Genomic DNA, 21,740 nt, shown 5'->3' with positions numbered 1-21,740 from the left:
TAAACAGCCAAATATATTTTTTTAGTGTTTTAGAAGAGAATTGAGCCAATTTAATGCGTAAAATGTCGTTGTTTACAATATGCGAGACACCCGTGAGCTTATCAGCCCCCATTTTGTCATGCTATTGGTTCCCATAAGGTACTTCCAATGAAACCAAAACCATATTTTATTGAATGTATTCAAGCAAATCTGAAAAATAATGTTTAAAATTCCACAAATGAAATCACATTTTAATATATATAGTCATTCATTAACTATTATCATTTTTCTGCTCCTGTCAAATTTCATATTAACGCAATGAATTCATGTTTCAGTACTCCTATCGCCGTCATTGTCATCTTAAAAACAGCCATATTTTCCCCAATTTCTCATTAGACAACCCTTCCCCATTTTGTCCACCTGATCTCAAAGAATAGCTGATTGTCTGTGATGTTGGTAAGATGGTTGTCATGGCAATAACAATCGACATGGGGTGATGCTGGAGGCTTTTCTTTACGTGCAGGGAAAAAGGCATAAATGAATCCGCAAGAAAAAGTGACGTCTGGAACATCTAACGTCACTTCCATGCTCGAAACGGGAAAAATAACAATAGCCCTCCCATCCCTTGATATCTTCCCTCGTTCGACTTATCGTCAAAAGCAGCACTGCTCCGAGTCGGTGTCATTAACTGGCAAGGACGGACGATATATCTCTGCTGTGCTTAAAGCCGCTGATGATCTTCCAACTTACCGACGTGGTCTTTAATCGCCGGCTCCCCGCTGAGAGGGTGACCGAGCCCTCTGTCGTTGGGGTGTTTGCGAGCAATCTGCTTATGTAACAGCAAACCATCTCCTCGCCACTGCAGCAGAAGCGGTAGCAGGATATACTCCTTCAAGGGATTTCCTGAATGCCTGGGAACGTCGGTTCTTAAGCCGAAACCGAGCAGGAGGGTTAAAGACGATGAAACGCAGTGTCTGAAAAATGTCCAAAGAATCGTTTTGATACGATATTTGATCACAAAAGTATCAATTTTGATTTCCTGTATTTTTTCAGCGTATAAGTCGCACCGGCCAAAGAATAGGCAATGAAAAAGGAAAGAAACGCTGGAGAATAGACAAGTTCCCTGAGCGAAACATAGGCGGCACCATTTTTGACAATTTCTGCTCCAAACTTCCGGTTTACACAGATCAACATGAAGTGCGGTTGGAGTAAGCAGTGTGTAGACAAATTTAAAAGTGCAAAATCAAACCACAGGAACCCCAGAATCTTCAAAAATGGATTCAGCACGACGTAGATGAGACTCCGAGACTTTCTGTGTTGCGCGTGAACTCCTGGAAGCGCCTATATATATGGTTGAAAGTGGAATGTTTTGAACAGCGTCCAGCTTCAAAGCCCAAGTGTGGATCTACCTCACTATACGCCTTAAATTGAAACCAGCTGCAGACAATACAACCTAAGCATCTTCCTAAAAGGTTGTATGTAGAGATGATGCCGATCGATCGGGTCCGATCACGCTATTTTCAAAGTATCGGAATCGGCAAAAAACTATCGGCCATGCCTTATTTTTAATATATACTTAACGTTACAGACATAATATGTTACAGTCATCCAGAGTCTTTAGTTTAGGCTTAAGGTAGGGTTATCAAATTTATCCCGATAACAGCAGTAATTATTTTTTTTTAAATGTACCATGTTAAAATATTTAACGCAATTAATGCATGCGTTGCACGACCCACTTACGCATTGTCGCGCTCAATCTGTATTGGCGCCATTTTACCTATATAGAGAGATAAAAGGCAGGTGTAAAATGAATAGAGGGAATTTTGGCAGCTTTTGGAGCCTTTTTTTAACTAGCTAAAGCCTTACAATCCCTCTCCCTACGATTAGAAATATCATGGGAAGCAAGGTAGCAATTGATCTTTTTCTTAATACCTTGTGTTATTTCCCAACGCAGAGGAAATATATACATTGGTAGCACTACGCACAGTCATGGTTCCACTTCCCATCATGCATTGGGGCATGGCTACAGTATCATTTACTGAAAGCTCAACAAATACACTAGATGGCTATATTTAGTCACAATATACAAAGTCACAAGTCTTTCTTTCCTTGGATTCCTCTCACAGAAAGAATGTTAATAATGTAAATGCCATCTTGAGGATTTATTGTCATAATAAACAAATACAGTACTTATGTAATGTATGTGGAATGTATATATTCGTCCGAGTTTTATTCCTTTTTTTCTTTATGCATTGCCAAAATGTATATGATCGGGAATGATTGGAATTGAATCGGAGCAAAAAAAAGCAATCGGATCTGGAAATATCGGGATCGGCAGATACTCAAACTAAAACGATCGGGATCGGATCGGGAGCAAAAAAAAACATGATCAGAACAACCCTACTTGTATGTTTGTTCGTATCACTTTGTTGATCATTCGTGGACACAATAATAACAACAACCTATGCAGCCTGTGTTGACGTGAGGTGTAGATTGATACGCCGGCAACTTGAGTGACCAAAATGAGTTGAAATTACAAATATTACATTTGGCGAATGCAGAAGGGCTGACACGGATTTTGTTGTTTCAAGGAAATACTACAGGGTATGTACATATAAACAAAAATAATACAGTGGGGCAAATAAGTACTTAGTCAACCACCAATTGTGCAAGTTCTCCTACTTGAAAAGATTAGAGAAGCCTGTAATTGTCAACATGGGTAAACCTCAACCATGAGAGACAGAATGTGGGAAAAAAAAAAACAGAAAATCACATTGTTTGATTTTTAAAGAATTTATTTCCAAATTAGAGTGCAAAATAAGTATTTGGTCACCTACAAACAAGCAAGATTCTGGCTGTCATTGAGGTCTAACTTCTAACGAGGCGCGACTCGTTACCTGTATTAATGGCACCTGTTTTAACTCATTATTGGTATAAAAGACACCTGTCCACATCCTCAGTCAGTCACACTCCAAACTCCACTATGGCCAAGACCAAAGAGTTGTCGAAGGACACCAGAGACAAAATTGTAGACCTGCACCAGGCTGGGAAGACTGAATCTGCAATAGGTAAAACGCTTTGTGTAAAGAAATCAACTGTGGGAGCAATTAGAAAATGGAAGACATACAAGACCACTGATAATCTCCCTCAATCTGGGGCTCCATGCAAGATCTCACCCCGTGGTGTCAAAATGATAACAAGAACGGTGAGCAAAAATCCCAGAACCAGACGGGGGGACCTAGTGAATGACGTACAAAGAGCTGGGACCACAGTAACAAAGTTTACTATCAGTAACACAATGCGCCGCCAGGGACTCAAATCCTGCACTCCAGACGTACCCCCCTGCTGAAGCCAGTACACGTCCAGGCCCGTCTGCGGTTCGCTAGAAAGCATTTGGATGATCCAGAAGAGGACTGGGAGAATGTGTTATGGTCAGATGAAACCAAAATAGAACTTTTTGGTAGAAACACAGGTTCTCGTCTTTGGAGGAGAAAGAATACTGAATTGCATCTGGAGAACACCATACCCACTGTGAAGCATGGGGGTGGAAACATCATGCTTTGGGGCTGTTTTTCTGCAAAGGGACCAGGACGACTGATCCGTGTAAAGGAAAGAATGAATGGGGCCATGTATCGAGAGATTTTGAGTGAAAATCTCCTCCCATCAGCAAGTGCATTGAAGATGAGACGTGGCTTGGTCTTTCAGCCTGACAATGATCCCAAACACACAGCCAGGGCAAAAAAGGAGTGGCTTCGTAAGAAGCATTTCAAGGTCCTGGAGTGGCCTAGCAAGTCTCCAGATCTCAACCCCATAGAAAATCTGTGGAGGGAGTTGAAAGTCCGCGTTGCCCAACGACAGCCCCAAAACATCACTGCTCTAGAGGAGATCTGCATGGAGGAATGGGCCAAAATACCAGCAACAGTGTGTGAAAAGCTTGTGAAGAGTTACAGAAAACGTTTGGCCTCCGTTATTGTTAACAAAAGGTACATAACAACGTATTGAGATGAACTTTTGGTATTGACCAAATACTTATTTTCCACCATGATTTGCAAATAAGTTCTTTAAAATTCAAACAATGTGATTTTCTGGGTTGAGGTTTACCCATATTGACAATTACAGGCCTCTCTAATATTTTCAAAGGAAGAACTTGCACAATTAGTGGTTGACTAAAAACTTATATGCCCCACTGTACGTCGTAACCCGGGGAGTGCCTGTATTTATTTTTTGCACCAGAAATTTAGTGTCATGACTCATGATTATGGATGTCCCAATCGCATGTTTTTGCACCCAATTTTGATCCCTTTGAAAAATCGTGCGATCGGTCCGATCACGTGATCGGATTGGTGACGTCCCTAAACGTTATATATGTAAGAGCCAATTAGTTGACGTATTGCAAACAAAGTGGTTATTAGTCAACTATCAAATTAATCGTGCATGTCAGCCATTTTCTACACACTCAACACTTGATATTAAATGATATTTTTTGAGATTTTTTTTTGCTCAATAGTCCTGCGTTAGAGGACTCCCATGCAACCAGGAACAATCTGCTGTTGTTGCCTCCTCAATGCAGTGCAGTGTGTTGTGCAGCCTAATCAAATTTCACATGACGTTGCCCGTTGGAATGCCGGCTGGCTGAGTGCCTGATGACGGCCATGTTGTATCAGGGGCGACATCGGCGGACAGCGAGGACTCCCTGACCTTACATTTGTGCTTCACATAAGTCAAAGCTAAATATATTTTGCGCTTTGAAAAACATGCTGAGCAACCATATTTGTTTGCATCCATCAGCTAGAAGCATGACATACACGATCAAAAACCCACTCATACTCTTTGCCTACCTAAGAGCAGTCCGACGAGTGAAGTATTTTGGTCAAGTTGAAGTATTACGTTAATTAGCGATGTTTCGTAAGAGAAACCTTGGGCCAAGGTTGACAGGCATGTAATATGCTAACTAATGACTTCACTGAGAAGCTAGTACTTCTAAAAGTATTATCAAGGAACAGCCACTTGATGTTTCTGAATGAAAATAACATAAGGCAACACATGACACAAACTTATGGTGCATAAATAAAACAAACAGTGAATGGAAATGAGTAAATTATGAGGTGGGTGAAAACATATTGCCTACTAATACAACTTACTGTTGTCACTATGTCGCTAGAGTTGTCCATTAATGACTTTTTAACCGATACAAAAATCTATAATTTCGGGCTGTCAAACGATTAAAATTTTTAATTGAGATAATCACAGCTTAAAAATTAATTAATCGTAATTAATCGCAATTCAAACCATCTCTAAAATATGCCATATTTTTCTGTAAATTATTGTTGGAATGGAAAGATAAGAGGAATATATACATTCAACATACAGTACATAAGTACTGTATTTGTTTATCATGACAATAAATCCACAAGATGGCATTTACATTATTAACATTCTTTCTGTGAGCGGGATCCACAGATAGAAAGACTTGTAATTCTTTAAGAATAAATTTGACTTTGTATATTGTGACTAAGTATTGCCATCTAGTGTATTTGTTGAGTTTTCAGTAAATGATACTGTAGCAATTTAACTGTTCTGCCCAAATGCATGATGGGAAGTGCAACCATGACTGTGCGTGGTGGCACCAATGGCGTACCGCAAGCAACACGTCACTTCTGCTCATTAATATTCATGACATTAGCAACTGTTGCTAAGTAGGGACAAGCCACCGTTTGTCCCTAATAGGAAATGAATGGAAATCGTGTACGAAGGAGATGTTTACAGAGCTAAACCTACCAATTCTCTCTGAAAATGATGTGCCTGGTGCCAAATTCACTGGCAAAGATGTGGAAGAACTGAAAAAGACACAAAAAAAACGAGCTATCCTAAGCATAGCCTTAGCTTTTTTTATCGATGCGACTGACAATGACTCTCTCCTGTTTCAACAAGCTATCCTTTACCATCAGCCCTGTCTTTCTTATATATCCTCTGGATGTCCTACGTCTCTGACCGTTCTTGGGGGTAATTTAGTCAGCTTTGTGTAGCGATCGCAAGTGCTACTCAGTGACAGCCAACGAACACTTTTAATTTTTTCATTGATAACACATCTTAATTCTATAATGTATTTACACTTCCCCCTTACTAAAGTTGTTTATACATATATATAACAAACAGGAACAGTGGCAGTCAGATACCATTGTAATTCTTTTCAGGTCATTCATTGTTAGACAGAACCAGTACGGCACAACGTTACGCTAAAAAAATAAGTTAAAAATATAAAAATGGCTTACCTCTTTGTCCTCTGAAAGACCATGCCAACCCAACAAAATGTTTACTGCATATGAAATGTGAATGGATTCACCGAGCCGGTGTTAAAGTCCGCGCAAGTTGGTTCGGTCTTCACATTTTTTCCTCCCGAGTTTTTGGTTTCCGGAAACGTATGAAGAAAACCTCCTTCATGTGTCGTAATGTCTAGAGTCGTTTCTACAAGTTCCAAAAAAGCCATGCGTGATCGTCATGTTCGTTTTTGAAAGATTACCGGCGAAAAGTAGCACAAATTATGTTGTTTCTATGCGAGGGCGGGTCTATAATGTCCAACTTCAGCTTTACTTCCGCTTTACGATGCGACGTCACGGTCTAAAAATAGCATGCGTGCGGTACGCCATTTATATATCTTCTCTGCGTTGGGACCAACATAGGGTGTTAAGTAAAAGATCAACTATTGTCATTCTTCCCCGCATCGCTTCCCACAATATTTCTAATTGTTGAGTGACGGATGTTAAGGTTTTAGCCAATTGAAAGCGCTGCTCCAAAGTCTGCTAGTATCTACTCCACTCATTGTGATGCTGCCTGTTAGCTCTGTATACAAGTTAAACGGCGCCATTATAAGTTGAATGTGACAATGCGTGAGTGGGTCGTGCCGCGCATGCGTTAATTGCGTTAAATATTTTAACGTGATTAATTTAAAAAATTAATTATCGCCCGTTAACGCGATAAATTTGACAGCCCTACTATAATTCAATTAAAGGAATATTTCACAAGTACCGTATTGGCCCGAATATAAGACGACCCCCTCTTTTTCAAGACTCAAGTTTGAAAAAATACTTTTTGAACACCAAATTAATTTTTATACAGAAAATAATTACAATACATCTGAAACAAATGATTATAACAATATATTTGAGAGAAAAGGCATTTAATTTCGCATTCAAAATTTAATATCTGAACATTTAAACATTTAACATTTAAATATGTAAATTAAAGTGCAATCAAATTCATAAATGAATGGCTTCTGGTTTTTTAAATATAAATAAGAAAAAAATATTGTGATAAAACAAAATTGCAATAACTGCATTAATTATCAAAGTGAAGTCTAACTGTAACTGAAGTTCAGCATTCGATTCATTGATGACTGGCGCCATCCAGCGTCGTGAATGGGTATATGTCTAGGCCGCAGTTTTTTTGTTTTTTTTTAGGCCGCAGTTATAAGACGTCCCCCAGGTTTTCATTCTTACTTTAATGCAAAAAACACCGTCTTATATTCGGGCCAATACGGTAAATCACATTTACAATAGTTATCCCAAAGAGCCACTAGGGGGGTGACAACGCATTACAAATACAGGCACATTTGTTCATTCACTGCCATCCATCTAGCTTCAAACGAATTGGACGTGTATGGCAATCAATGGCAGCCAATGAGTTCATTTTGGGTCAATTCATGTCATTTATGGTTAATTTTCCGTCATTTCCTGTTCACTTTTGGGGTATTTACTGGTCGCTCCCTGTTGATTTGAAAATTTGATTTGAAGCTTTTTTCTGATGGAATTACTCAAGTTCATCGATTAATCGTTGCAGCACTACTGGTGACCAAAAACAGACAAATAAAGGAGTTTTGATGCTTTTGCAATCATGTCCAGATACAGCATTTCAGTATTGCTACGTCATCTTCTCGTGACAAACCAATATAAATTCACAGCCAAAGTACGAGCCACATGATGGGATGTCTATCATCCTCAATGCAAGCCAACGAGGTAATCAGTGAGGCAAATTAGGGTCACGGCTAGAAGAGGCAGTCAAACCTGTGTTGTCACGGCAGCCATTTCAAGCTCGGCCTGGAGGGTAGTCGTCAAGGCGGGTGAGACATCCCGCCTGACACGAGTATGCTAGCATGTTGGCATGCAGTCGAGAGGGGAGGGTTGTTTGAGCATTCTGATGAAAGCTTAATTGAAGGGCTGTTTGAGGACAGGCGTAATTAGGACGTTTCCTCTACTTAATACATTAGCAAGCAGCTGAATACAAGCTATTCGCAAACTGAAAACTGGATTTTTTTTACCACAGTAAAACAGTATGAAATCTGGGCTAAATAAACAAGCAGTCCGACCTCTTACCACATCTTATGCTTTTTGTGTTTATGACCTCTTCACCCAAATTTGCCCTCAAGCCCCAAAATATCATCACTCTTTCTCTTTTCAGATCCGCTTCTCTGCAAATTTGACTTAACTTAATACGGATTGGCCAATTCATCACAAAATGCCCTGATATCAACAGGAAATGATCTATAATATATAGGAAGTGACCAAGAAATGCCCCAGAATTAAGGGGAAGTGACCCCAAACTCAACAGAAAGTGGCATGTAACTGCCCCAAAATCAATAGGCCGTGACATGGAAATGCCCCAAAATCGACAGGAAGTGACCAATGAACAGGATATGACCCAAATACCCTAAAATCAACAGAAAATTATCCAAAATGTACAGCAAGTAACCCAAAAATACCACAAAATGTACAGAAAATGACCCAAAATTAACAGAAAGTGACTTGCAAATAACTAGAGGTGGGAATCTTTGGGCACCGAACGATTCGATTATGATTCAGAGGCTACGATTAGATTATAAATCGATTATTGACCCCCCCACCCCGCTATTAGCTGATTTTAATGTTTTGTACATTAGTTACAAAAACTTAAAAAAAAAAAAAAAAAAAAAAAAAAAAAAAAAAAGCTTGGTAGCCTTAAATAAACGACTATTTCAGTATCAAGTTAACAGTTAAAAACAATAAATAATATACTCAAATCCCCTATCTGTATCAGCAGCTTTAAAATACATTCAATTAATTTCATGTTTTGAATCAACCGTTAAAGTTGTTAAAATTGCTCCCGTTATTCCATAATTTCCCTTTTGTTTACTTTCGACATGTGAAAGTTTTAAAACTATTTTAAAGATAGATTCAAGTCAATATTTTACCGATTTAGGAGTAATTTAGATAAAAAGTTAATTAGGTTCGCTTGGAAGGTTCGCGACAACAGCCTTGCAGGGAAGTCTACTGCTTTAAGATGGCGGCCGTTTACTAACGCCTGCATCTAGCTTTTTGTACATGTGCTGTTAACGCCACTGAGTCTGTAATGCATCCAGTCCTATATAAATATGCTATCTACCATACCATTATGTGGACGTACTTTGTAGCAGCTGTCGGCAGCAGTCAGGTATGTTGTTTTTTTTTTTATCTCGCGGCATGAGTTGAGCTAGAGCCGTGAGTCGAGCATTGGCATTACCCGAGGGGCTGGGTAATGACAAGCATGATGTTTAGCTACTTTCGCTCCGTTCCTCATTGCGTCCCGAAGACCGCGCGAGTGTGTTTTACTTCCGCTTTACTTGACATATTTCAATAATCGGAATTTGGATGTTTGTGAATCGTTCTCAAATCTTCCACGGCTGAATCGCAAATAATCCAAGAATCGGAAATTTCGCACACCTCTACAAATAACCCAAGAATACCCCAAAATGTACAGAAAGTGACTCAAAATTAACAGAAAGTGACTTGTATGTGCCCCACAATTAATAGGATGTAGCCCAGAAATGCTGTAAAATCAACAGGAAGTGACCCGGAAATTCCCCAAAATCTACAGGAAGTGACCAAGGAACAGGTAGTGACTCAGAAATGCCTCCAAATCATCAGATACTGATACGTAATTGCCAAAACCAACAGGATATGACCCAGAAAAAGGGGTCTGGTACGGTGTTGTGTTGTCTACTATGTGATGTCATGATTATGCACTGATGCTCCACTTCTATGACCTTTGACCATGACCCCCAAATTTCATTGATTGTAGCATTGCATATATAACTGTTGTTTAACCTCAAATGTAGTACTTAGAAAATTACAGCTGGCACGTTTGGCTGGCAACCAGTTCAAAGTGTACACATAGTAAGGTAGGATAGGCTCTAGCACCCCCATCTCCCTCGATGTGAGACTCTATAGTGAACAGCTTGTGTTTCTAGCTAATTTCATTTTTGATTTAAAATTGAAAATGAATTGTACTTAAGATACAATGATTTCAACAACATAGTGGTTGGGAAGAACTGAACTAAAGAAGGTACAGCTAGATCTCTATCTAGGAGATTTACTTCTGCTTAATGTGCTTAGAGTGTTTGGGCTGGTATGATTGAAGAGCAGCTGCACAAGAGCTCATGCATCAACACTTGAGCAGACGGGGACAAAAATATCAAGTGAAGGAGATAAAAATGGCAGCCCTCACCAGCTGCTTTTAACAGATCTGCACAGATATGTTCTGACTATTATTGAAATGGTATATTGTGGATATTTTGTTGCGTGTGTTTCTCATAAGTAGACGTCTATCGCCGTCAATGGCAGCAATTGAGTCTAAACAAGCTACAGTGGGGCAAATATGTATTTAGTCAACCACCAATTGTGCAAGTTCTCCTACTTGAAAAGGTTAGAGAGGCCTGTAATTGTCAACATGGGTAAACCTCAACCATGAGAGACAGAATGCGGAAAAAACCCCCAGAAAATCACATTGTTTGATTTTTAAAGAATTTATTTCCAAATTAGAGTGGAAAATAAGTGTTTGGTCACCTCCAAACAAACAAGATTTCTGGCTGTCAAAGAGGTCTTAACTTCTTCTAATGAGGTCTAAAGAGGCTCCACTCGTTACCTGTATTAATGGCACCTGTTTTAACTCATTATCGGTATAAAAGACACCTGTCCACAAACTCAGTCAGTCACACTCCAAACTCCACTTTGGCCAAGACCAAAGAGCTGTCGAACGACACCAGAGACAAAATTGTAGACCTGCACCAGGCTGGGAAGACTGAATCTGCAATAGGTAAAATGCTTGCTATAAAGAAATCAACCCTGGGAGCAATTGTTAGAAAATGGAAGACATACAAGACCACTGATAATCTCCCTCGATCTGGGGCTCCATGCAAGATCTCACCCCGTGGCGTCAAAATGATAACAAGAACGGTGAGCAAAAATCCCAGAACCGCACGGGGGGACCTAGTGAATAACCTACAGAGAGCTGGGACCACAGTAACAAAGGCTACTATCAGTAACACAATGCACCGCCATGGACTCAAATCCTGCACTGCCAGACATGTCCCACTGCTGAAGAAACTACACGTCCAGGGTTTGCTAGAGAGCATATGGATGATTCAGCAGATGACTGGGAGAATGTGTTATTGTCAGATGAAACCAAAATAGAACTTTTTGGTAGAAACACAGGTTCTCGTGTTTGGAGGAGAAAGAATACTGAATTGCATCCGAAGAACACCATACCCACTGTGAAGGGGGTGGAACCATCATGCTTTTGGGTCTTTTTTCTGCAAAGGGACCAGGATGACTGATCTGTGTTAAGGAAAGCATGAATGGGGCCATGTATCGAGAGATTTTGAGTCAAAATCTCCTTCCATCAGCAAGGGCATTGAAGATGAGACGTGGCTGGATCTTTCAGCATGACAATGATCCCAAACACACAGCCAGGTCAACAACGGAGTGGCTTCGTAAGAAGCATTTCAAGGTCCTGGAGTGGCCTAGCCAGTCTCCAGATCTCAACCCCATAGAAATTTGTGGAGGGAGTTGAAAGTCCGTGTTGCCCAACGACAGCCCCAAAACATCACTGTTCTAGAGGAGATCTGCATAGAGGAATGGGCCAAACTACCAGCAACAGTGTGTGGAAAAGGTTGTGAAGAGATCCAGAAAATGTTTGGCCTCCGTTATTGCCAACAAAGGGTACATAACAAAGTATTGAGATGAATTTTTGGTATTGACCAAATACTTATTTTCCACCGTGATTTGCAAATAAATTCTTTAAGAATCAAACAATGTGATTTTCTGTTTTTTTTTCTTCCACATTCTGTCTCTCATGGTTGAGGTTTACCAATGCTGATAATAACAGGCCTCTCTAATATTTTCAAGTGGGAGAACTTGCACAATTAGTGGTTGACTAAATAGTTATTTGCTCCACTGTATGATAACAATGACAGTGGTACCTCATGATAGGATATTACCATATATAGTGGTGGGTGGGTCGCACCCCTAGTTTGTGGTTTAAAAAGTAAGATACGTATTTTAGGTTGACCCTCATATAGGTCACACCATAATAAGGAAGATTTTTTGGCACATTTTTGGACCAGTTTTCGATACCAATATGACTCAGACAAATACAACTTGACTGTATTTTTACTGTATTTATTAAAAACTTACATCGTAATAACTAAGTCCAAAACACAATCAATGCCAACGTGGTAAATAAATTAAGTTTCTAGTTTTTGTTTCTTAACTATCTTACGGTAACTCTTCCTCATCACCATGGATGGAAGCCGTCAAATTCCTGTTGATCATAACGAACCCTTTTAAAACATTTTTCTTATTTTTTTGCACGCTCCGAGAGCACCCTCTTGAGGTTTGTGACGGAGTAGCCCCGTCAAATCCCGCGGGAAACAGCTGGAGTGGATGTTGGCACTGGGAGTCATTGGGCCATCAACATCAGAGTGTTGCAGCCCAGTCGTCATTGTCTTTAAGAAGGACGGGTCTTTGCGTATCTGCTTTGATTTCCGAAAATTGAATTCCATCCCTGCTTTCGATGCTTACCCTATGCAAAAACTTTTTTTTTTTCAATTGAAGGGATAAGAAAGCTGTCTAAAATGTCAGTGTAAACTTGTGCATTTGTTGAAGATTTAACCAGAGCCATCTCCCCAGTGCCTTTGCCTGACATGCAGCCCCATATCATCAAGGACTGAGGGAGTTTTGATGTCTTCTTCAGGCAATCATCTTTGTAAATCTCACTGGAACAGCACCAAACAAAAGTTCCAGCATCATCACCTTGTCAAAAGTCAGGAATCTTCATTGGACGCTGGAACTTTTGTTTGGTGCTGTTCCAGTGAGATTTACAAAGATGATTGCCTGAAGAAGTTCCAGCGTCCAATGAAGATTCCTGACTTTTGACAAGGTGATGATGCTGGAACTTTTGTTTGGTGCTGTTCCAGTGAGATTTACAACAGTCCTGGATGATATGGGGCTGCATGTCAGGCAAAGGCACTGGGGAGATGGTTGTGGTTATTCTTCAATAAATGCACAAGTTTACATTGAAATTTTAGACAGCTTTCTTATCCCTTCAATTGAAAATATGTTTACATTTTCCAAGAAGACAATGCATCATGCCACAGAGCTAAAACTGTTAAAGCATTCCTTGGAGAAAGACTCATTCAGTCAATGTCATGGCCTGCAAATAGCCCAGATGTCAACCCCATTGATAACCTGTGGTGGAAATGGAAAAAAATGGTGCACAGCAAGGCTCCGACCTGCAAGGATGATCTGGCAAATTGATGAAGAATATTCAAGTCCATACCTCAGAGACTGCAAGCTGTCATAAAAGCCAGAGGTGGTGCTACTAAATACTAGAGATGTGTTTTGATTGTTATTTCTTTGTTTGTTTCTAACGATTCCATATTTTATTTCCTAAGAATGGAGTGATTCCATATATATTTCCCTGCACTTGCTCTATAAAATTAACATTTACTGACGACCACAATGTTTTTTTTATTCATTTCTTATAGTGTTTTTGAATGCTAAAGAGTTGCACTTTTGAACAAATTCATTATTTTTTCAAGCTTTTTATCTGAGTTTGTTCTACATGATAAAATGTCTGAGTGCTTGTCCGAGACTGGTGATTCCACACTTTTTTGCTAGGGGTTGTAATAACATTTTAGTAGGGCTGCAGCTATCAATTATTTTAGTAGTCGATTAATTGATGAACTAGTTAGTTCGAATAATTGAGTAATCAGATATGGAACATGAAAAATTAAAATACCTGAGCTCAGCCCCAAACAGTATAAAAAAGTAAATAAATGAGGATCTATATACAACAAAAAACAATTGGCTAATTTACATAGCAAAAGTCCGCTAGCTTAAATGCTACAAAATGCTAACTTTTTTTTTTTTTTTTTTTTTACAATGCTCTTAACAAATGGTTCAGACACATATTCACACAAAAAACAGCTAAATATACTTATAAAGTAAATTACCAATGCATTGAAAAACATTAGCTCAAAGAAAAGCTTATGTTGGTCTTAACAGGGAGCAGCTGGATTCACCTATGTGAAATGAGGCAGACAAGAGGGCAGTGTATCCACCCAAATCAATACAACTAAATGCAAACACTTTCAAAATAAACCATTACAACACCACTTTAATTAAACGAATACTCGAAGAAGTAAAATTTAATTCGAATCTTTTTTTCTAATCGATTACTCGAGTTTATTGATTAATTGTTGCAGCACTGCATTTTAGTAAAAGAGAACAATTGTGGCTTATTAGAGCCTACAAGCCTTGAAGTCTGAGGGTCCCTTTATAGTAGGGGTGCACAATATCCATTTTTTGAAACCGATATCGATGGCTTTCCTTTTAATAATATCAATCTTTAAAACATCATCGAAGCGATTGTCATCTTTTCAGTGGCTTAATAAGATGTGTTTCTCGCTAGCCGTGCGTCACACTTGAGCGTGACGTCACAGAAAGGGAGCGCTTGATTTACAAACGCACACATCCCAATCCACCGACACCGTGCCAAAAATATTCGAGTACATGTACTGCCCAAAACAGCGCGTTACACTTCTGCACTGCCCGACAGCCATCTAAAAATGAATGCACTTCCATAAACCACAAGGCTTGGTCTTTTCTTGCTTTTATGGGAAGACACTTGTCTTAATGTTGTGAAAGTACAACAGAAAAATACTAGGGCTGTCAAAATTATCGCGTTATCGGGCGGTAATTAATTTTTAAAAAATTTATCACGTTAAAATATTTGACGCAATTAACGCACATGCCCCGCTCAGATTAAAATGACAGCAGTGTAATGTCCGCTTGTTACTTGTTATGTTTTTTATTGTTTGGCGCCCTCTGCTGGCGCTTGGGTCCAAATGATTTTATTGGTTTGGGGAGTGAGCATGGTGTAATGACATCAACAATTTCGAGCTAATAGTTTATTTTTTGATTGAAATTTGATTGATAATTTTACAAACTTTATTAAAACGAAACATTAAGAGGGATTTTAATATAAAATTTTTATAACTTGCAGTAACATTTATCTTTCAAGAACTACAAGTTTTTCTATCCATGGATCGCTTTAAGAGAATATTAATAATGTTAATGACATCTTGATTTATTGTTATAATAAACAAATACAGTACTTATGTACCGTATGTTGAATGTATATATCCGTCTTGTGTCTTATCTTTTCATTCCAACAATATTTTACAGAAAAATATGGCATATTTTATAGATGGTTTGAATTGTGATTAATTACGATTAGAGCTGAAACGAATACTCGAGCAACTCGAGTAACTCGAGTTTAAAAACAGACCCGAGTAATTTTATTCACCTCGAGTAATCGTTTATTTTGACAGCTCTAAGCATCACGTTTTGCTCGGACTACTTTTAATGCGGGACAACGCGCTGATGTCACGTGCGTAGAGGAAGACGCAAAAAATATATATATAAAAAAACTTTCTGCAGTCGACAGCCGCTCCAAACGACGCCGACGTTGCTAAAAACGAGCCCAGATGATGTTACGGTGGTAGCAGGTAGCAGGTAGCATCTGATGCGTCTCATAGATATCACATGTATGTTGAACTAGATGCAAAATGACAGACTCGGCCGCGTCTGGACAGCGTTAGTAAACCGCCGCCATCTTAAAGCAGTAGAGCGCTAAACGCTAATAAAGAGCGCAAAGCGCTAATAAATAAGACTAACGTTATTCACTAGCTCACGTAATGTTAGCCCTGCGGAGGGTGAGGTTTCTATTAATTATGACCACTGTCTATGCGTGGCTAACGTGTCTTACATACAGGCTTTAACATAACATAGCTTTGTGGAGTGATGAGGGTGTAAAATAAAAACTCAATAATGCTAACTATCAATTTTAGCTCAGTAGTATTGGATACAACACCAAGTAGCACTGGTCCCTAATGTGCTCCAATACAGCAGGTATCATACATTTATTTTGAACACTGCAAAAACTCAAAATCCTATCAGTACTTACAGTTTAGACTAACTTAAAACTTAACTAGAACTTAAAAATAGCTTGACAACAATAGAAAGTCAATTGAAACACGTGGGGAAAAAAATCCTAATTTTTAAGTGATGTGTGTTATCAAGCGTAACGGCATTTTTAGGTATATATACTGTATATATATTTTTTTTATTTATTTTTCATAAGATCTAAAGATTTTTTGAGTGAAAGCAGTGAATTAGTCTTTTTTTTTTTATTGTAGTTCCATCTGAGATGCAATTGGTGTATGTTTTCAACAATATACATCGAAAATAAAGACATTGATTGACTGAAAATGGTTCAAGATTAGATGAAATGTCTTGTTTTCTCATGTATATTTATAATTGCTCTTCACCTAAAAATATTTTTGTTTTAATCGATTACTCGATTAATCGATAGAATTTTCAGTCGATTACTCGATTACTGAAATATTCGATAGCTGCAGCCCTAATTACGATTAATACATTTTTAAGCTGTAATTAACTCGATTAAAAATTTTAATCATTTGACAGCCCTAAAAAATACACATATTCAATACTCAATATACAACAAACTGCACAATACACTTATATCCACAATTATTATATGTAAAGCATAGCACACTAGCTTGAGCTACTAGCCTTAAGAATTGGCTGGCTTCTACAACACAACAACTTATGAAGTTCTGTACATATGACCCTTCACTACAGAATTAAACATGTATTGCACATCCATATGTTGTACTAAACATAAAATACTTACAGACATATTTTTCCGAGGCGGAAAGCATTCACGATTGTCAATGCTATCGCTAGACACCGCACTGTGTAAGTGAATGAGTTTGTGAGCAAAACAACAAATAGATGCAGCGAATTATCCTGACCGGCAGGTGGCAGCAAATGGTCAACTGATTTCCCATACTGGTGTGTAGCGCAGCACAGTACATACAGTATTATCGGTCCTATTAATAATGTTATTGGATTTATTGGGATGACGTCATAATTCCTATTATCGGACCAACAATTATCCTGCACCAGTACTTCATAGTTTTAATTTATTCAATGACAGGAACTAAGCTTCAGACTTAATGTTTTGCAGGTGAAAGCTTTGAACAGAGCCCCATTCACCGCTCCTTCAAGTCCAGAGTTCTCGTCCACTACCCCGAAAGCACGGACAGGAACCCCTTCAATAAAGATGCAGTTAACATGGTAGGATACCAGATCCATTTCAACTATAACTGAGTATTTTTTCAAAGGCTAACCAGTGAATTCTTCTCACCAGCTCTGCATGCCTCGGGGTCTTTCCTTCCGCACTCAAGCCGACCGCCTGGAGTCTCACTTCCACTCCTTCACGGTGGGTTCGGAAGAAGGCTCGCGTTCCTACGGGTTCGTCCACACCTTCTACGAGGAGGTGACTGGCTCGCAGATCATCACGGCCATGCAGACGCTCCACCAAATGCACCACGTGGAGCACCACTCGGCTTCGTCCTCGTCGGCTTCTTCGTCGGCTTCCTCGCCGTCCACGTCCAGCATGGACTCGCTGGTGAGCAGCTTGGACGAATCCGACGGCGATTCCTTAGCCGCCGGGAACGCCGCCGCCTGCCTGGGCTGTGCCGGCGGATTCGACTCGACTCACGACACGCTGTACGTGTCCAAAGCGCTCTGTTTGCTGACGCCGCTTCCTTTCCTGGGAGCTTCTCGACACTTCCTGTCTCAGTTGCACCGAGCCGTGGCGTCGCAAACGGCGCCGCCTCTGCCGTTGGAAAGTTATATTCATAACATTCTTTACGAGGTGCCGCTGCCTCCGCCCGGACGCTCGCTGAGGTTTCACGGCGTGCAAGGGCCCATCTTGTGCCAGCGGCCCGGCCCGGGTGAGCTCCCGCTGGGAGAGTATCCATTGGGGGAAGCCTTCTCCTTGCTGGGTGTGGAAAACATGGTGCAACTACTTACCTGCTCACTGCTGGAAACGCAGATCCTGCTCTACTCTCAAGGTATGGCACTCCCATTTTAATATGTACTTTTTTAATGGCCCTATTCACCAATTTGGGGTATTCTTAGCGCACTTCTCGTACATTTTGGGTCACTTTCTGTTAATTTTACGGTACTGACGGGTCACTTTTGGGGCATTTCGAGATCACTTCCTATGCATTTTGCATCATTTCCTGTTTGTTTTAGGGCATTTCCCGGTACTTTCTTGATCATTTGTTACTTCTAGAGTTGTCGGATAATGACTTTTTAACCGATATCCCGAAAATTCGATACCGATGTTAAACCGATTCCGATATGTGCTGCCGTGCACTTAACGTGTTATTGCTAATTGTATTGTGATATGATAATGATAAATGTAACAACTTGAAGGTTTTTCAAATGAAATAAATAGTGCTGTCAAACGATTAAAAAATTTAATTTCGTTAATCATATGTCAATTGTGTGATTAATCATGATTCATCACATTTCCCTCGGGATGAATAAAGTTGCTCTTCAGGAAAAGAAAATCTAGGAAAATACTATAATTGACTTAAAATTTCTTTTAAGATGAAATGTATGATGTGTGAATGAATTAATAATTAACCAAATAGAGTTTTAAATTTTTATTAAACAACTCAGCTCGTATAAAATAAAAAATAAAACAAATTTTCTGAATTATACAGCAAAGAGTTTTAACAGATTAAAGTGCCTCAGACTAACAATGTGGCTCGAGTACCGTTTGGCATATTACCCAAAATTAACTGCCAATTTAAAGAGCAGACAAGCACAATACAGTAACAATAGCTAGTGTTTCAAAAAAAGTGTAAACAACTTGTCTGTTAAATTGAACATTTCACACAAATAAATGCAGCATTTGCAGTTTTACACTAAATGGCCTGAAAGCTGTGTAAGATATATATATATATATATATATATATATATATATATAAAAATAAAAATAAAAAAGTCAATTTTCACACACTTAACTGAAAAACATTAACATAAAGGTGTTTAGAAACCCTGCTTAAGTTAGCCATACTTTTTTTTTTTTTAACCAACTGCTCAGGCAAACTAGCTTGTTGACATTTTCAGATAACAGAGCAGACCTTTTCTTTTGAACAACGTGCCCTGTCAAAGAAAAAAGTCTCTCACAAGGAACGGTTGTGGCAGGTGTGACCAGATACTTTTTTTGCAAGGTGGGCCAGCTTACTGTTGGCACCATTGTGCGCAGACCACCACTGTAGTGGACATGAGTCCATGCTGGCACTGCCTTGTACTAGTGGTTTGTCATTACCATGACCATTTCCCAAAGGGAAAGCCCCAGGTAATGTTGTTCTGCAACTTTATTACCTGGTCTTTCCTTTGGAAGGATCAGGTATATGTTATTGGTTGTTGTTGTTTGTTGTCATTGGATTTTCAAGGCCCTTGTCTTCGACTATGTAAATGGGTCTACACTCTATAGTCTCTGCCTACCCATGGAGCGATAGCAGTAGTCAACCTACTTGTTGTCTTTTTGTTGGCAAGTCCGAGTCCGCACTCTGCCAGTGTAGCTTGATGACTGCGGCTTGTTCCCGCAGTGTTAGCGTCATTGCTAACACTAGCGAAGATATGCTTTGCCCGAAGGTGGTACTTTAGGCTGGTTGAGCTTCGATCGAAGGACAGTTCATCACAGCAGTATGTGCACACAACTTTGGTTTAATCCAGGTTTGCATTAGGCAGCTTTTTAAAACGGAATTTGGTCATCATCCTCACTCATTGTGGCTGGCTGCATTTTGTCCTGCATTGCCGCGCAGAGAACGTAAACATCAGTGTGTGGGACTACGGGAGGCAGTTGTGGCCAAACTTAGTGTGAGCGGTAAATTGCGTTTTTTTTGTTTTGTTTGTTTTTTATGCGGTAATATTTCCAGATTAATCATGGTCGTAAGACGGCAAATTCAACTGAAATTTTTGAAAATAAATGTCCAATATGAATAATATACATTGAAACGAGGCAAAATGTCCATCATTAACTAACAGTAGTTAGTTGACAGTAGATACCCCAAAGAGCCAGTAGAAGGGCGACCAAAGCATTAAAAATACCGGCAGGCAATCATAGGACATGCTACTGCAATGACAATGACAGATTTTTGTATTTTATTACTTTACTGGTTTTCTTAGTGGCGATTTCTTTCTGGTAACCCAGTTGTTATATGTAATTAGTTTATCATTCATTATTTTTCGATCTTTTATTGTTCATTTAATTTTTGCGCCATGAAGGCAAATGATCTGCTCACATAATAAATCCCTAGCATCTTAGTTTGGAGACATCTAATGGTCAATTTGCATAACTGCTGTGCTAAACTGTGACCAGCCCTTGCACAATACCTCAAAATTTACAGGAATGTTCATTCACACCCTCCCAATCCAAATGTATAGGAGCTCCGTCATGTTCTCTGTTCTCTTCCTCCACAGACTACCAGCGCTTGATGACAGTCGCCGAGGGCATCACCACCCTGCTCTTCCCATTCCAGTGGCAGCATATCTACCTGCCTATCATCTCCACACCTTTGCACCACCTCCTGGACGCTCCCGTGCCCTTCCTGATGGGCATCCAGCGCAGGGACGGCGTACAGCGAGCCTCCCTCCACTTGCCGCACGAGGTGAGGAGCTCGTTTTGGAGTTCTCCGTCACAGGATATTGTTAAATTTCTCTGATTTGGAAAAATTATTTTATCAATAAACATTTTACATCAAGGTCATACATTCTTACTCCCATGCCCCAAATTTACAGGAAGTGACTCCAACTTACTTACCACAGCAAAGCTACTGTCGCAATTTCTCCTGAAATTACATTTTCTAGTTTTTTAATAAAAATGAATAGCAAATTATCCTTATAAGTACTTGTTGCATTTTGTTAATATGCTAACACAAGCTTATTCATTTCATTTTCTTAAACAAGTAGCGGAAGAATTCTCAACAATGTTCACCTCTTGGTCTGCAAGACCACTTGATGGCACCATAGAGCAAATGAACCACCATGAAGCTTTGAATCAATTGGCTGAAAAGCTTCATTGCTTCAAGAAGCTTGGCCATCATTGCTCCCTTGGGAGAAACAGACAACCACTGCTTCTACCTGTTTTCAACACTATTGGTGTACAACATATTGCCACTGGTGCCTCCCAGCATGCAATGCGGCGCTGTTAATGACTGTGAAAGTTCATGTTCTGTGCTAATTACTGTATGTCTTCAGTTACTGTTCTAGTTGTTTCATTGATTGCTAGTTATACTATTAACAGGGCTTCAGCTATCGATTATTGTAATAATTGATTAATCTATCAGTTAGTTAGTTAAAAATAATTGAGTATTGGATTAGGAGTATTTTATGCGTTGCAGAATAAATTTTAGGGATGTAAAACAAAGGCTTGCTAAGATTGCACTTTCAAAATAAAATTTCTGAGTGTTTCTTCAAGCTATGCAGGATTGCACTTTTATTTAAAAATACATTAAAATA

At 39.4% G+C, this 21,740-nt stretch overlaps 1 protein-coding gene across 1 annotated transcript in view; it reads left to right on the top strand.

Moving 5' to 3' along the window:
• The window catches only part of LOC130916156 (DENN domain-containing protein 5B-like), a 66,286-nt gene that overhangs the window by 339 nt on the left and 44,207 nt on the right, over positions 1–21,740 (top strand). The window contains exons 2-4 of the mRNA XM_057836650.1: positions 17,383–17,492; positions 17,566–18,274; positions 20,703–20,890. Of these exons, the coding sequence (XP_057692633.1) occupies positions 17,383–17,492; positions 17,566–18,274; positions 20,703–20,890 (1,007 nt within the window). The remainder of the gene's footprint in view (positions 1–17,382; positions 17,493–17,565; positions 18,275–20,702; positions 20,891–21,740) is intronic.

This window comes from Corythoichthys intestinalis, chromosome 5 (genome assembly GCF_030265065.1).
Source record: "Corythoichthys intestinalis isolate RoL2023-P3 chromosome 5, ASM3026506v1, whole genome shotgun sequence".
In the NCBI taxonomy this organism is placed as follows: Eukaryota; Metazoa; Chordata; class Actinopteri; order Syngnathiformes; family Syngnathidae; genus Corythoichthys; species Corythoichthys intestinalis.
Note: the sequence above shows the minus strand (reverse complement) of the source record. Positions and strands in the feature narration are given on the sequence as shown.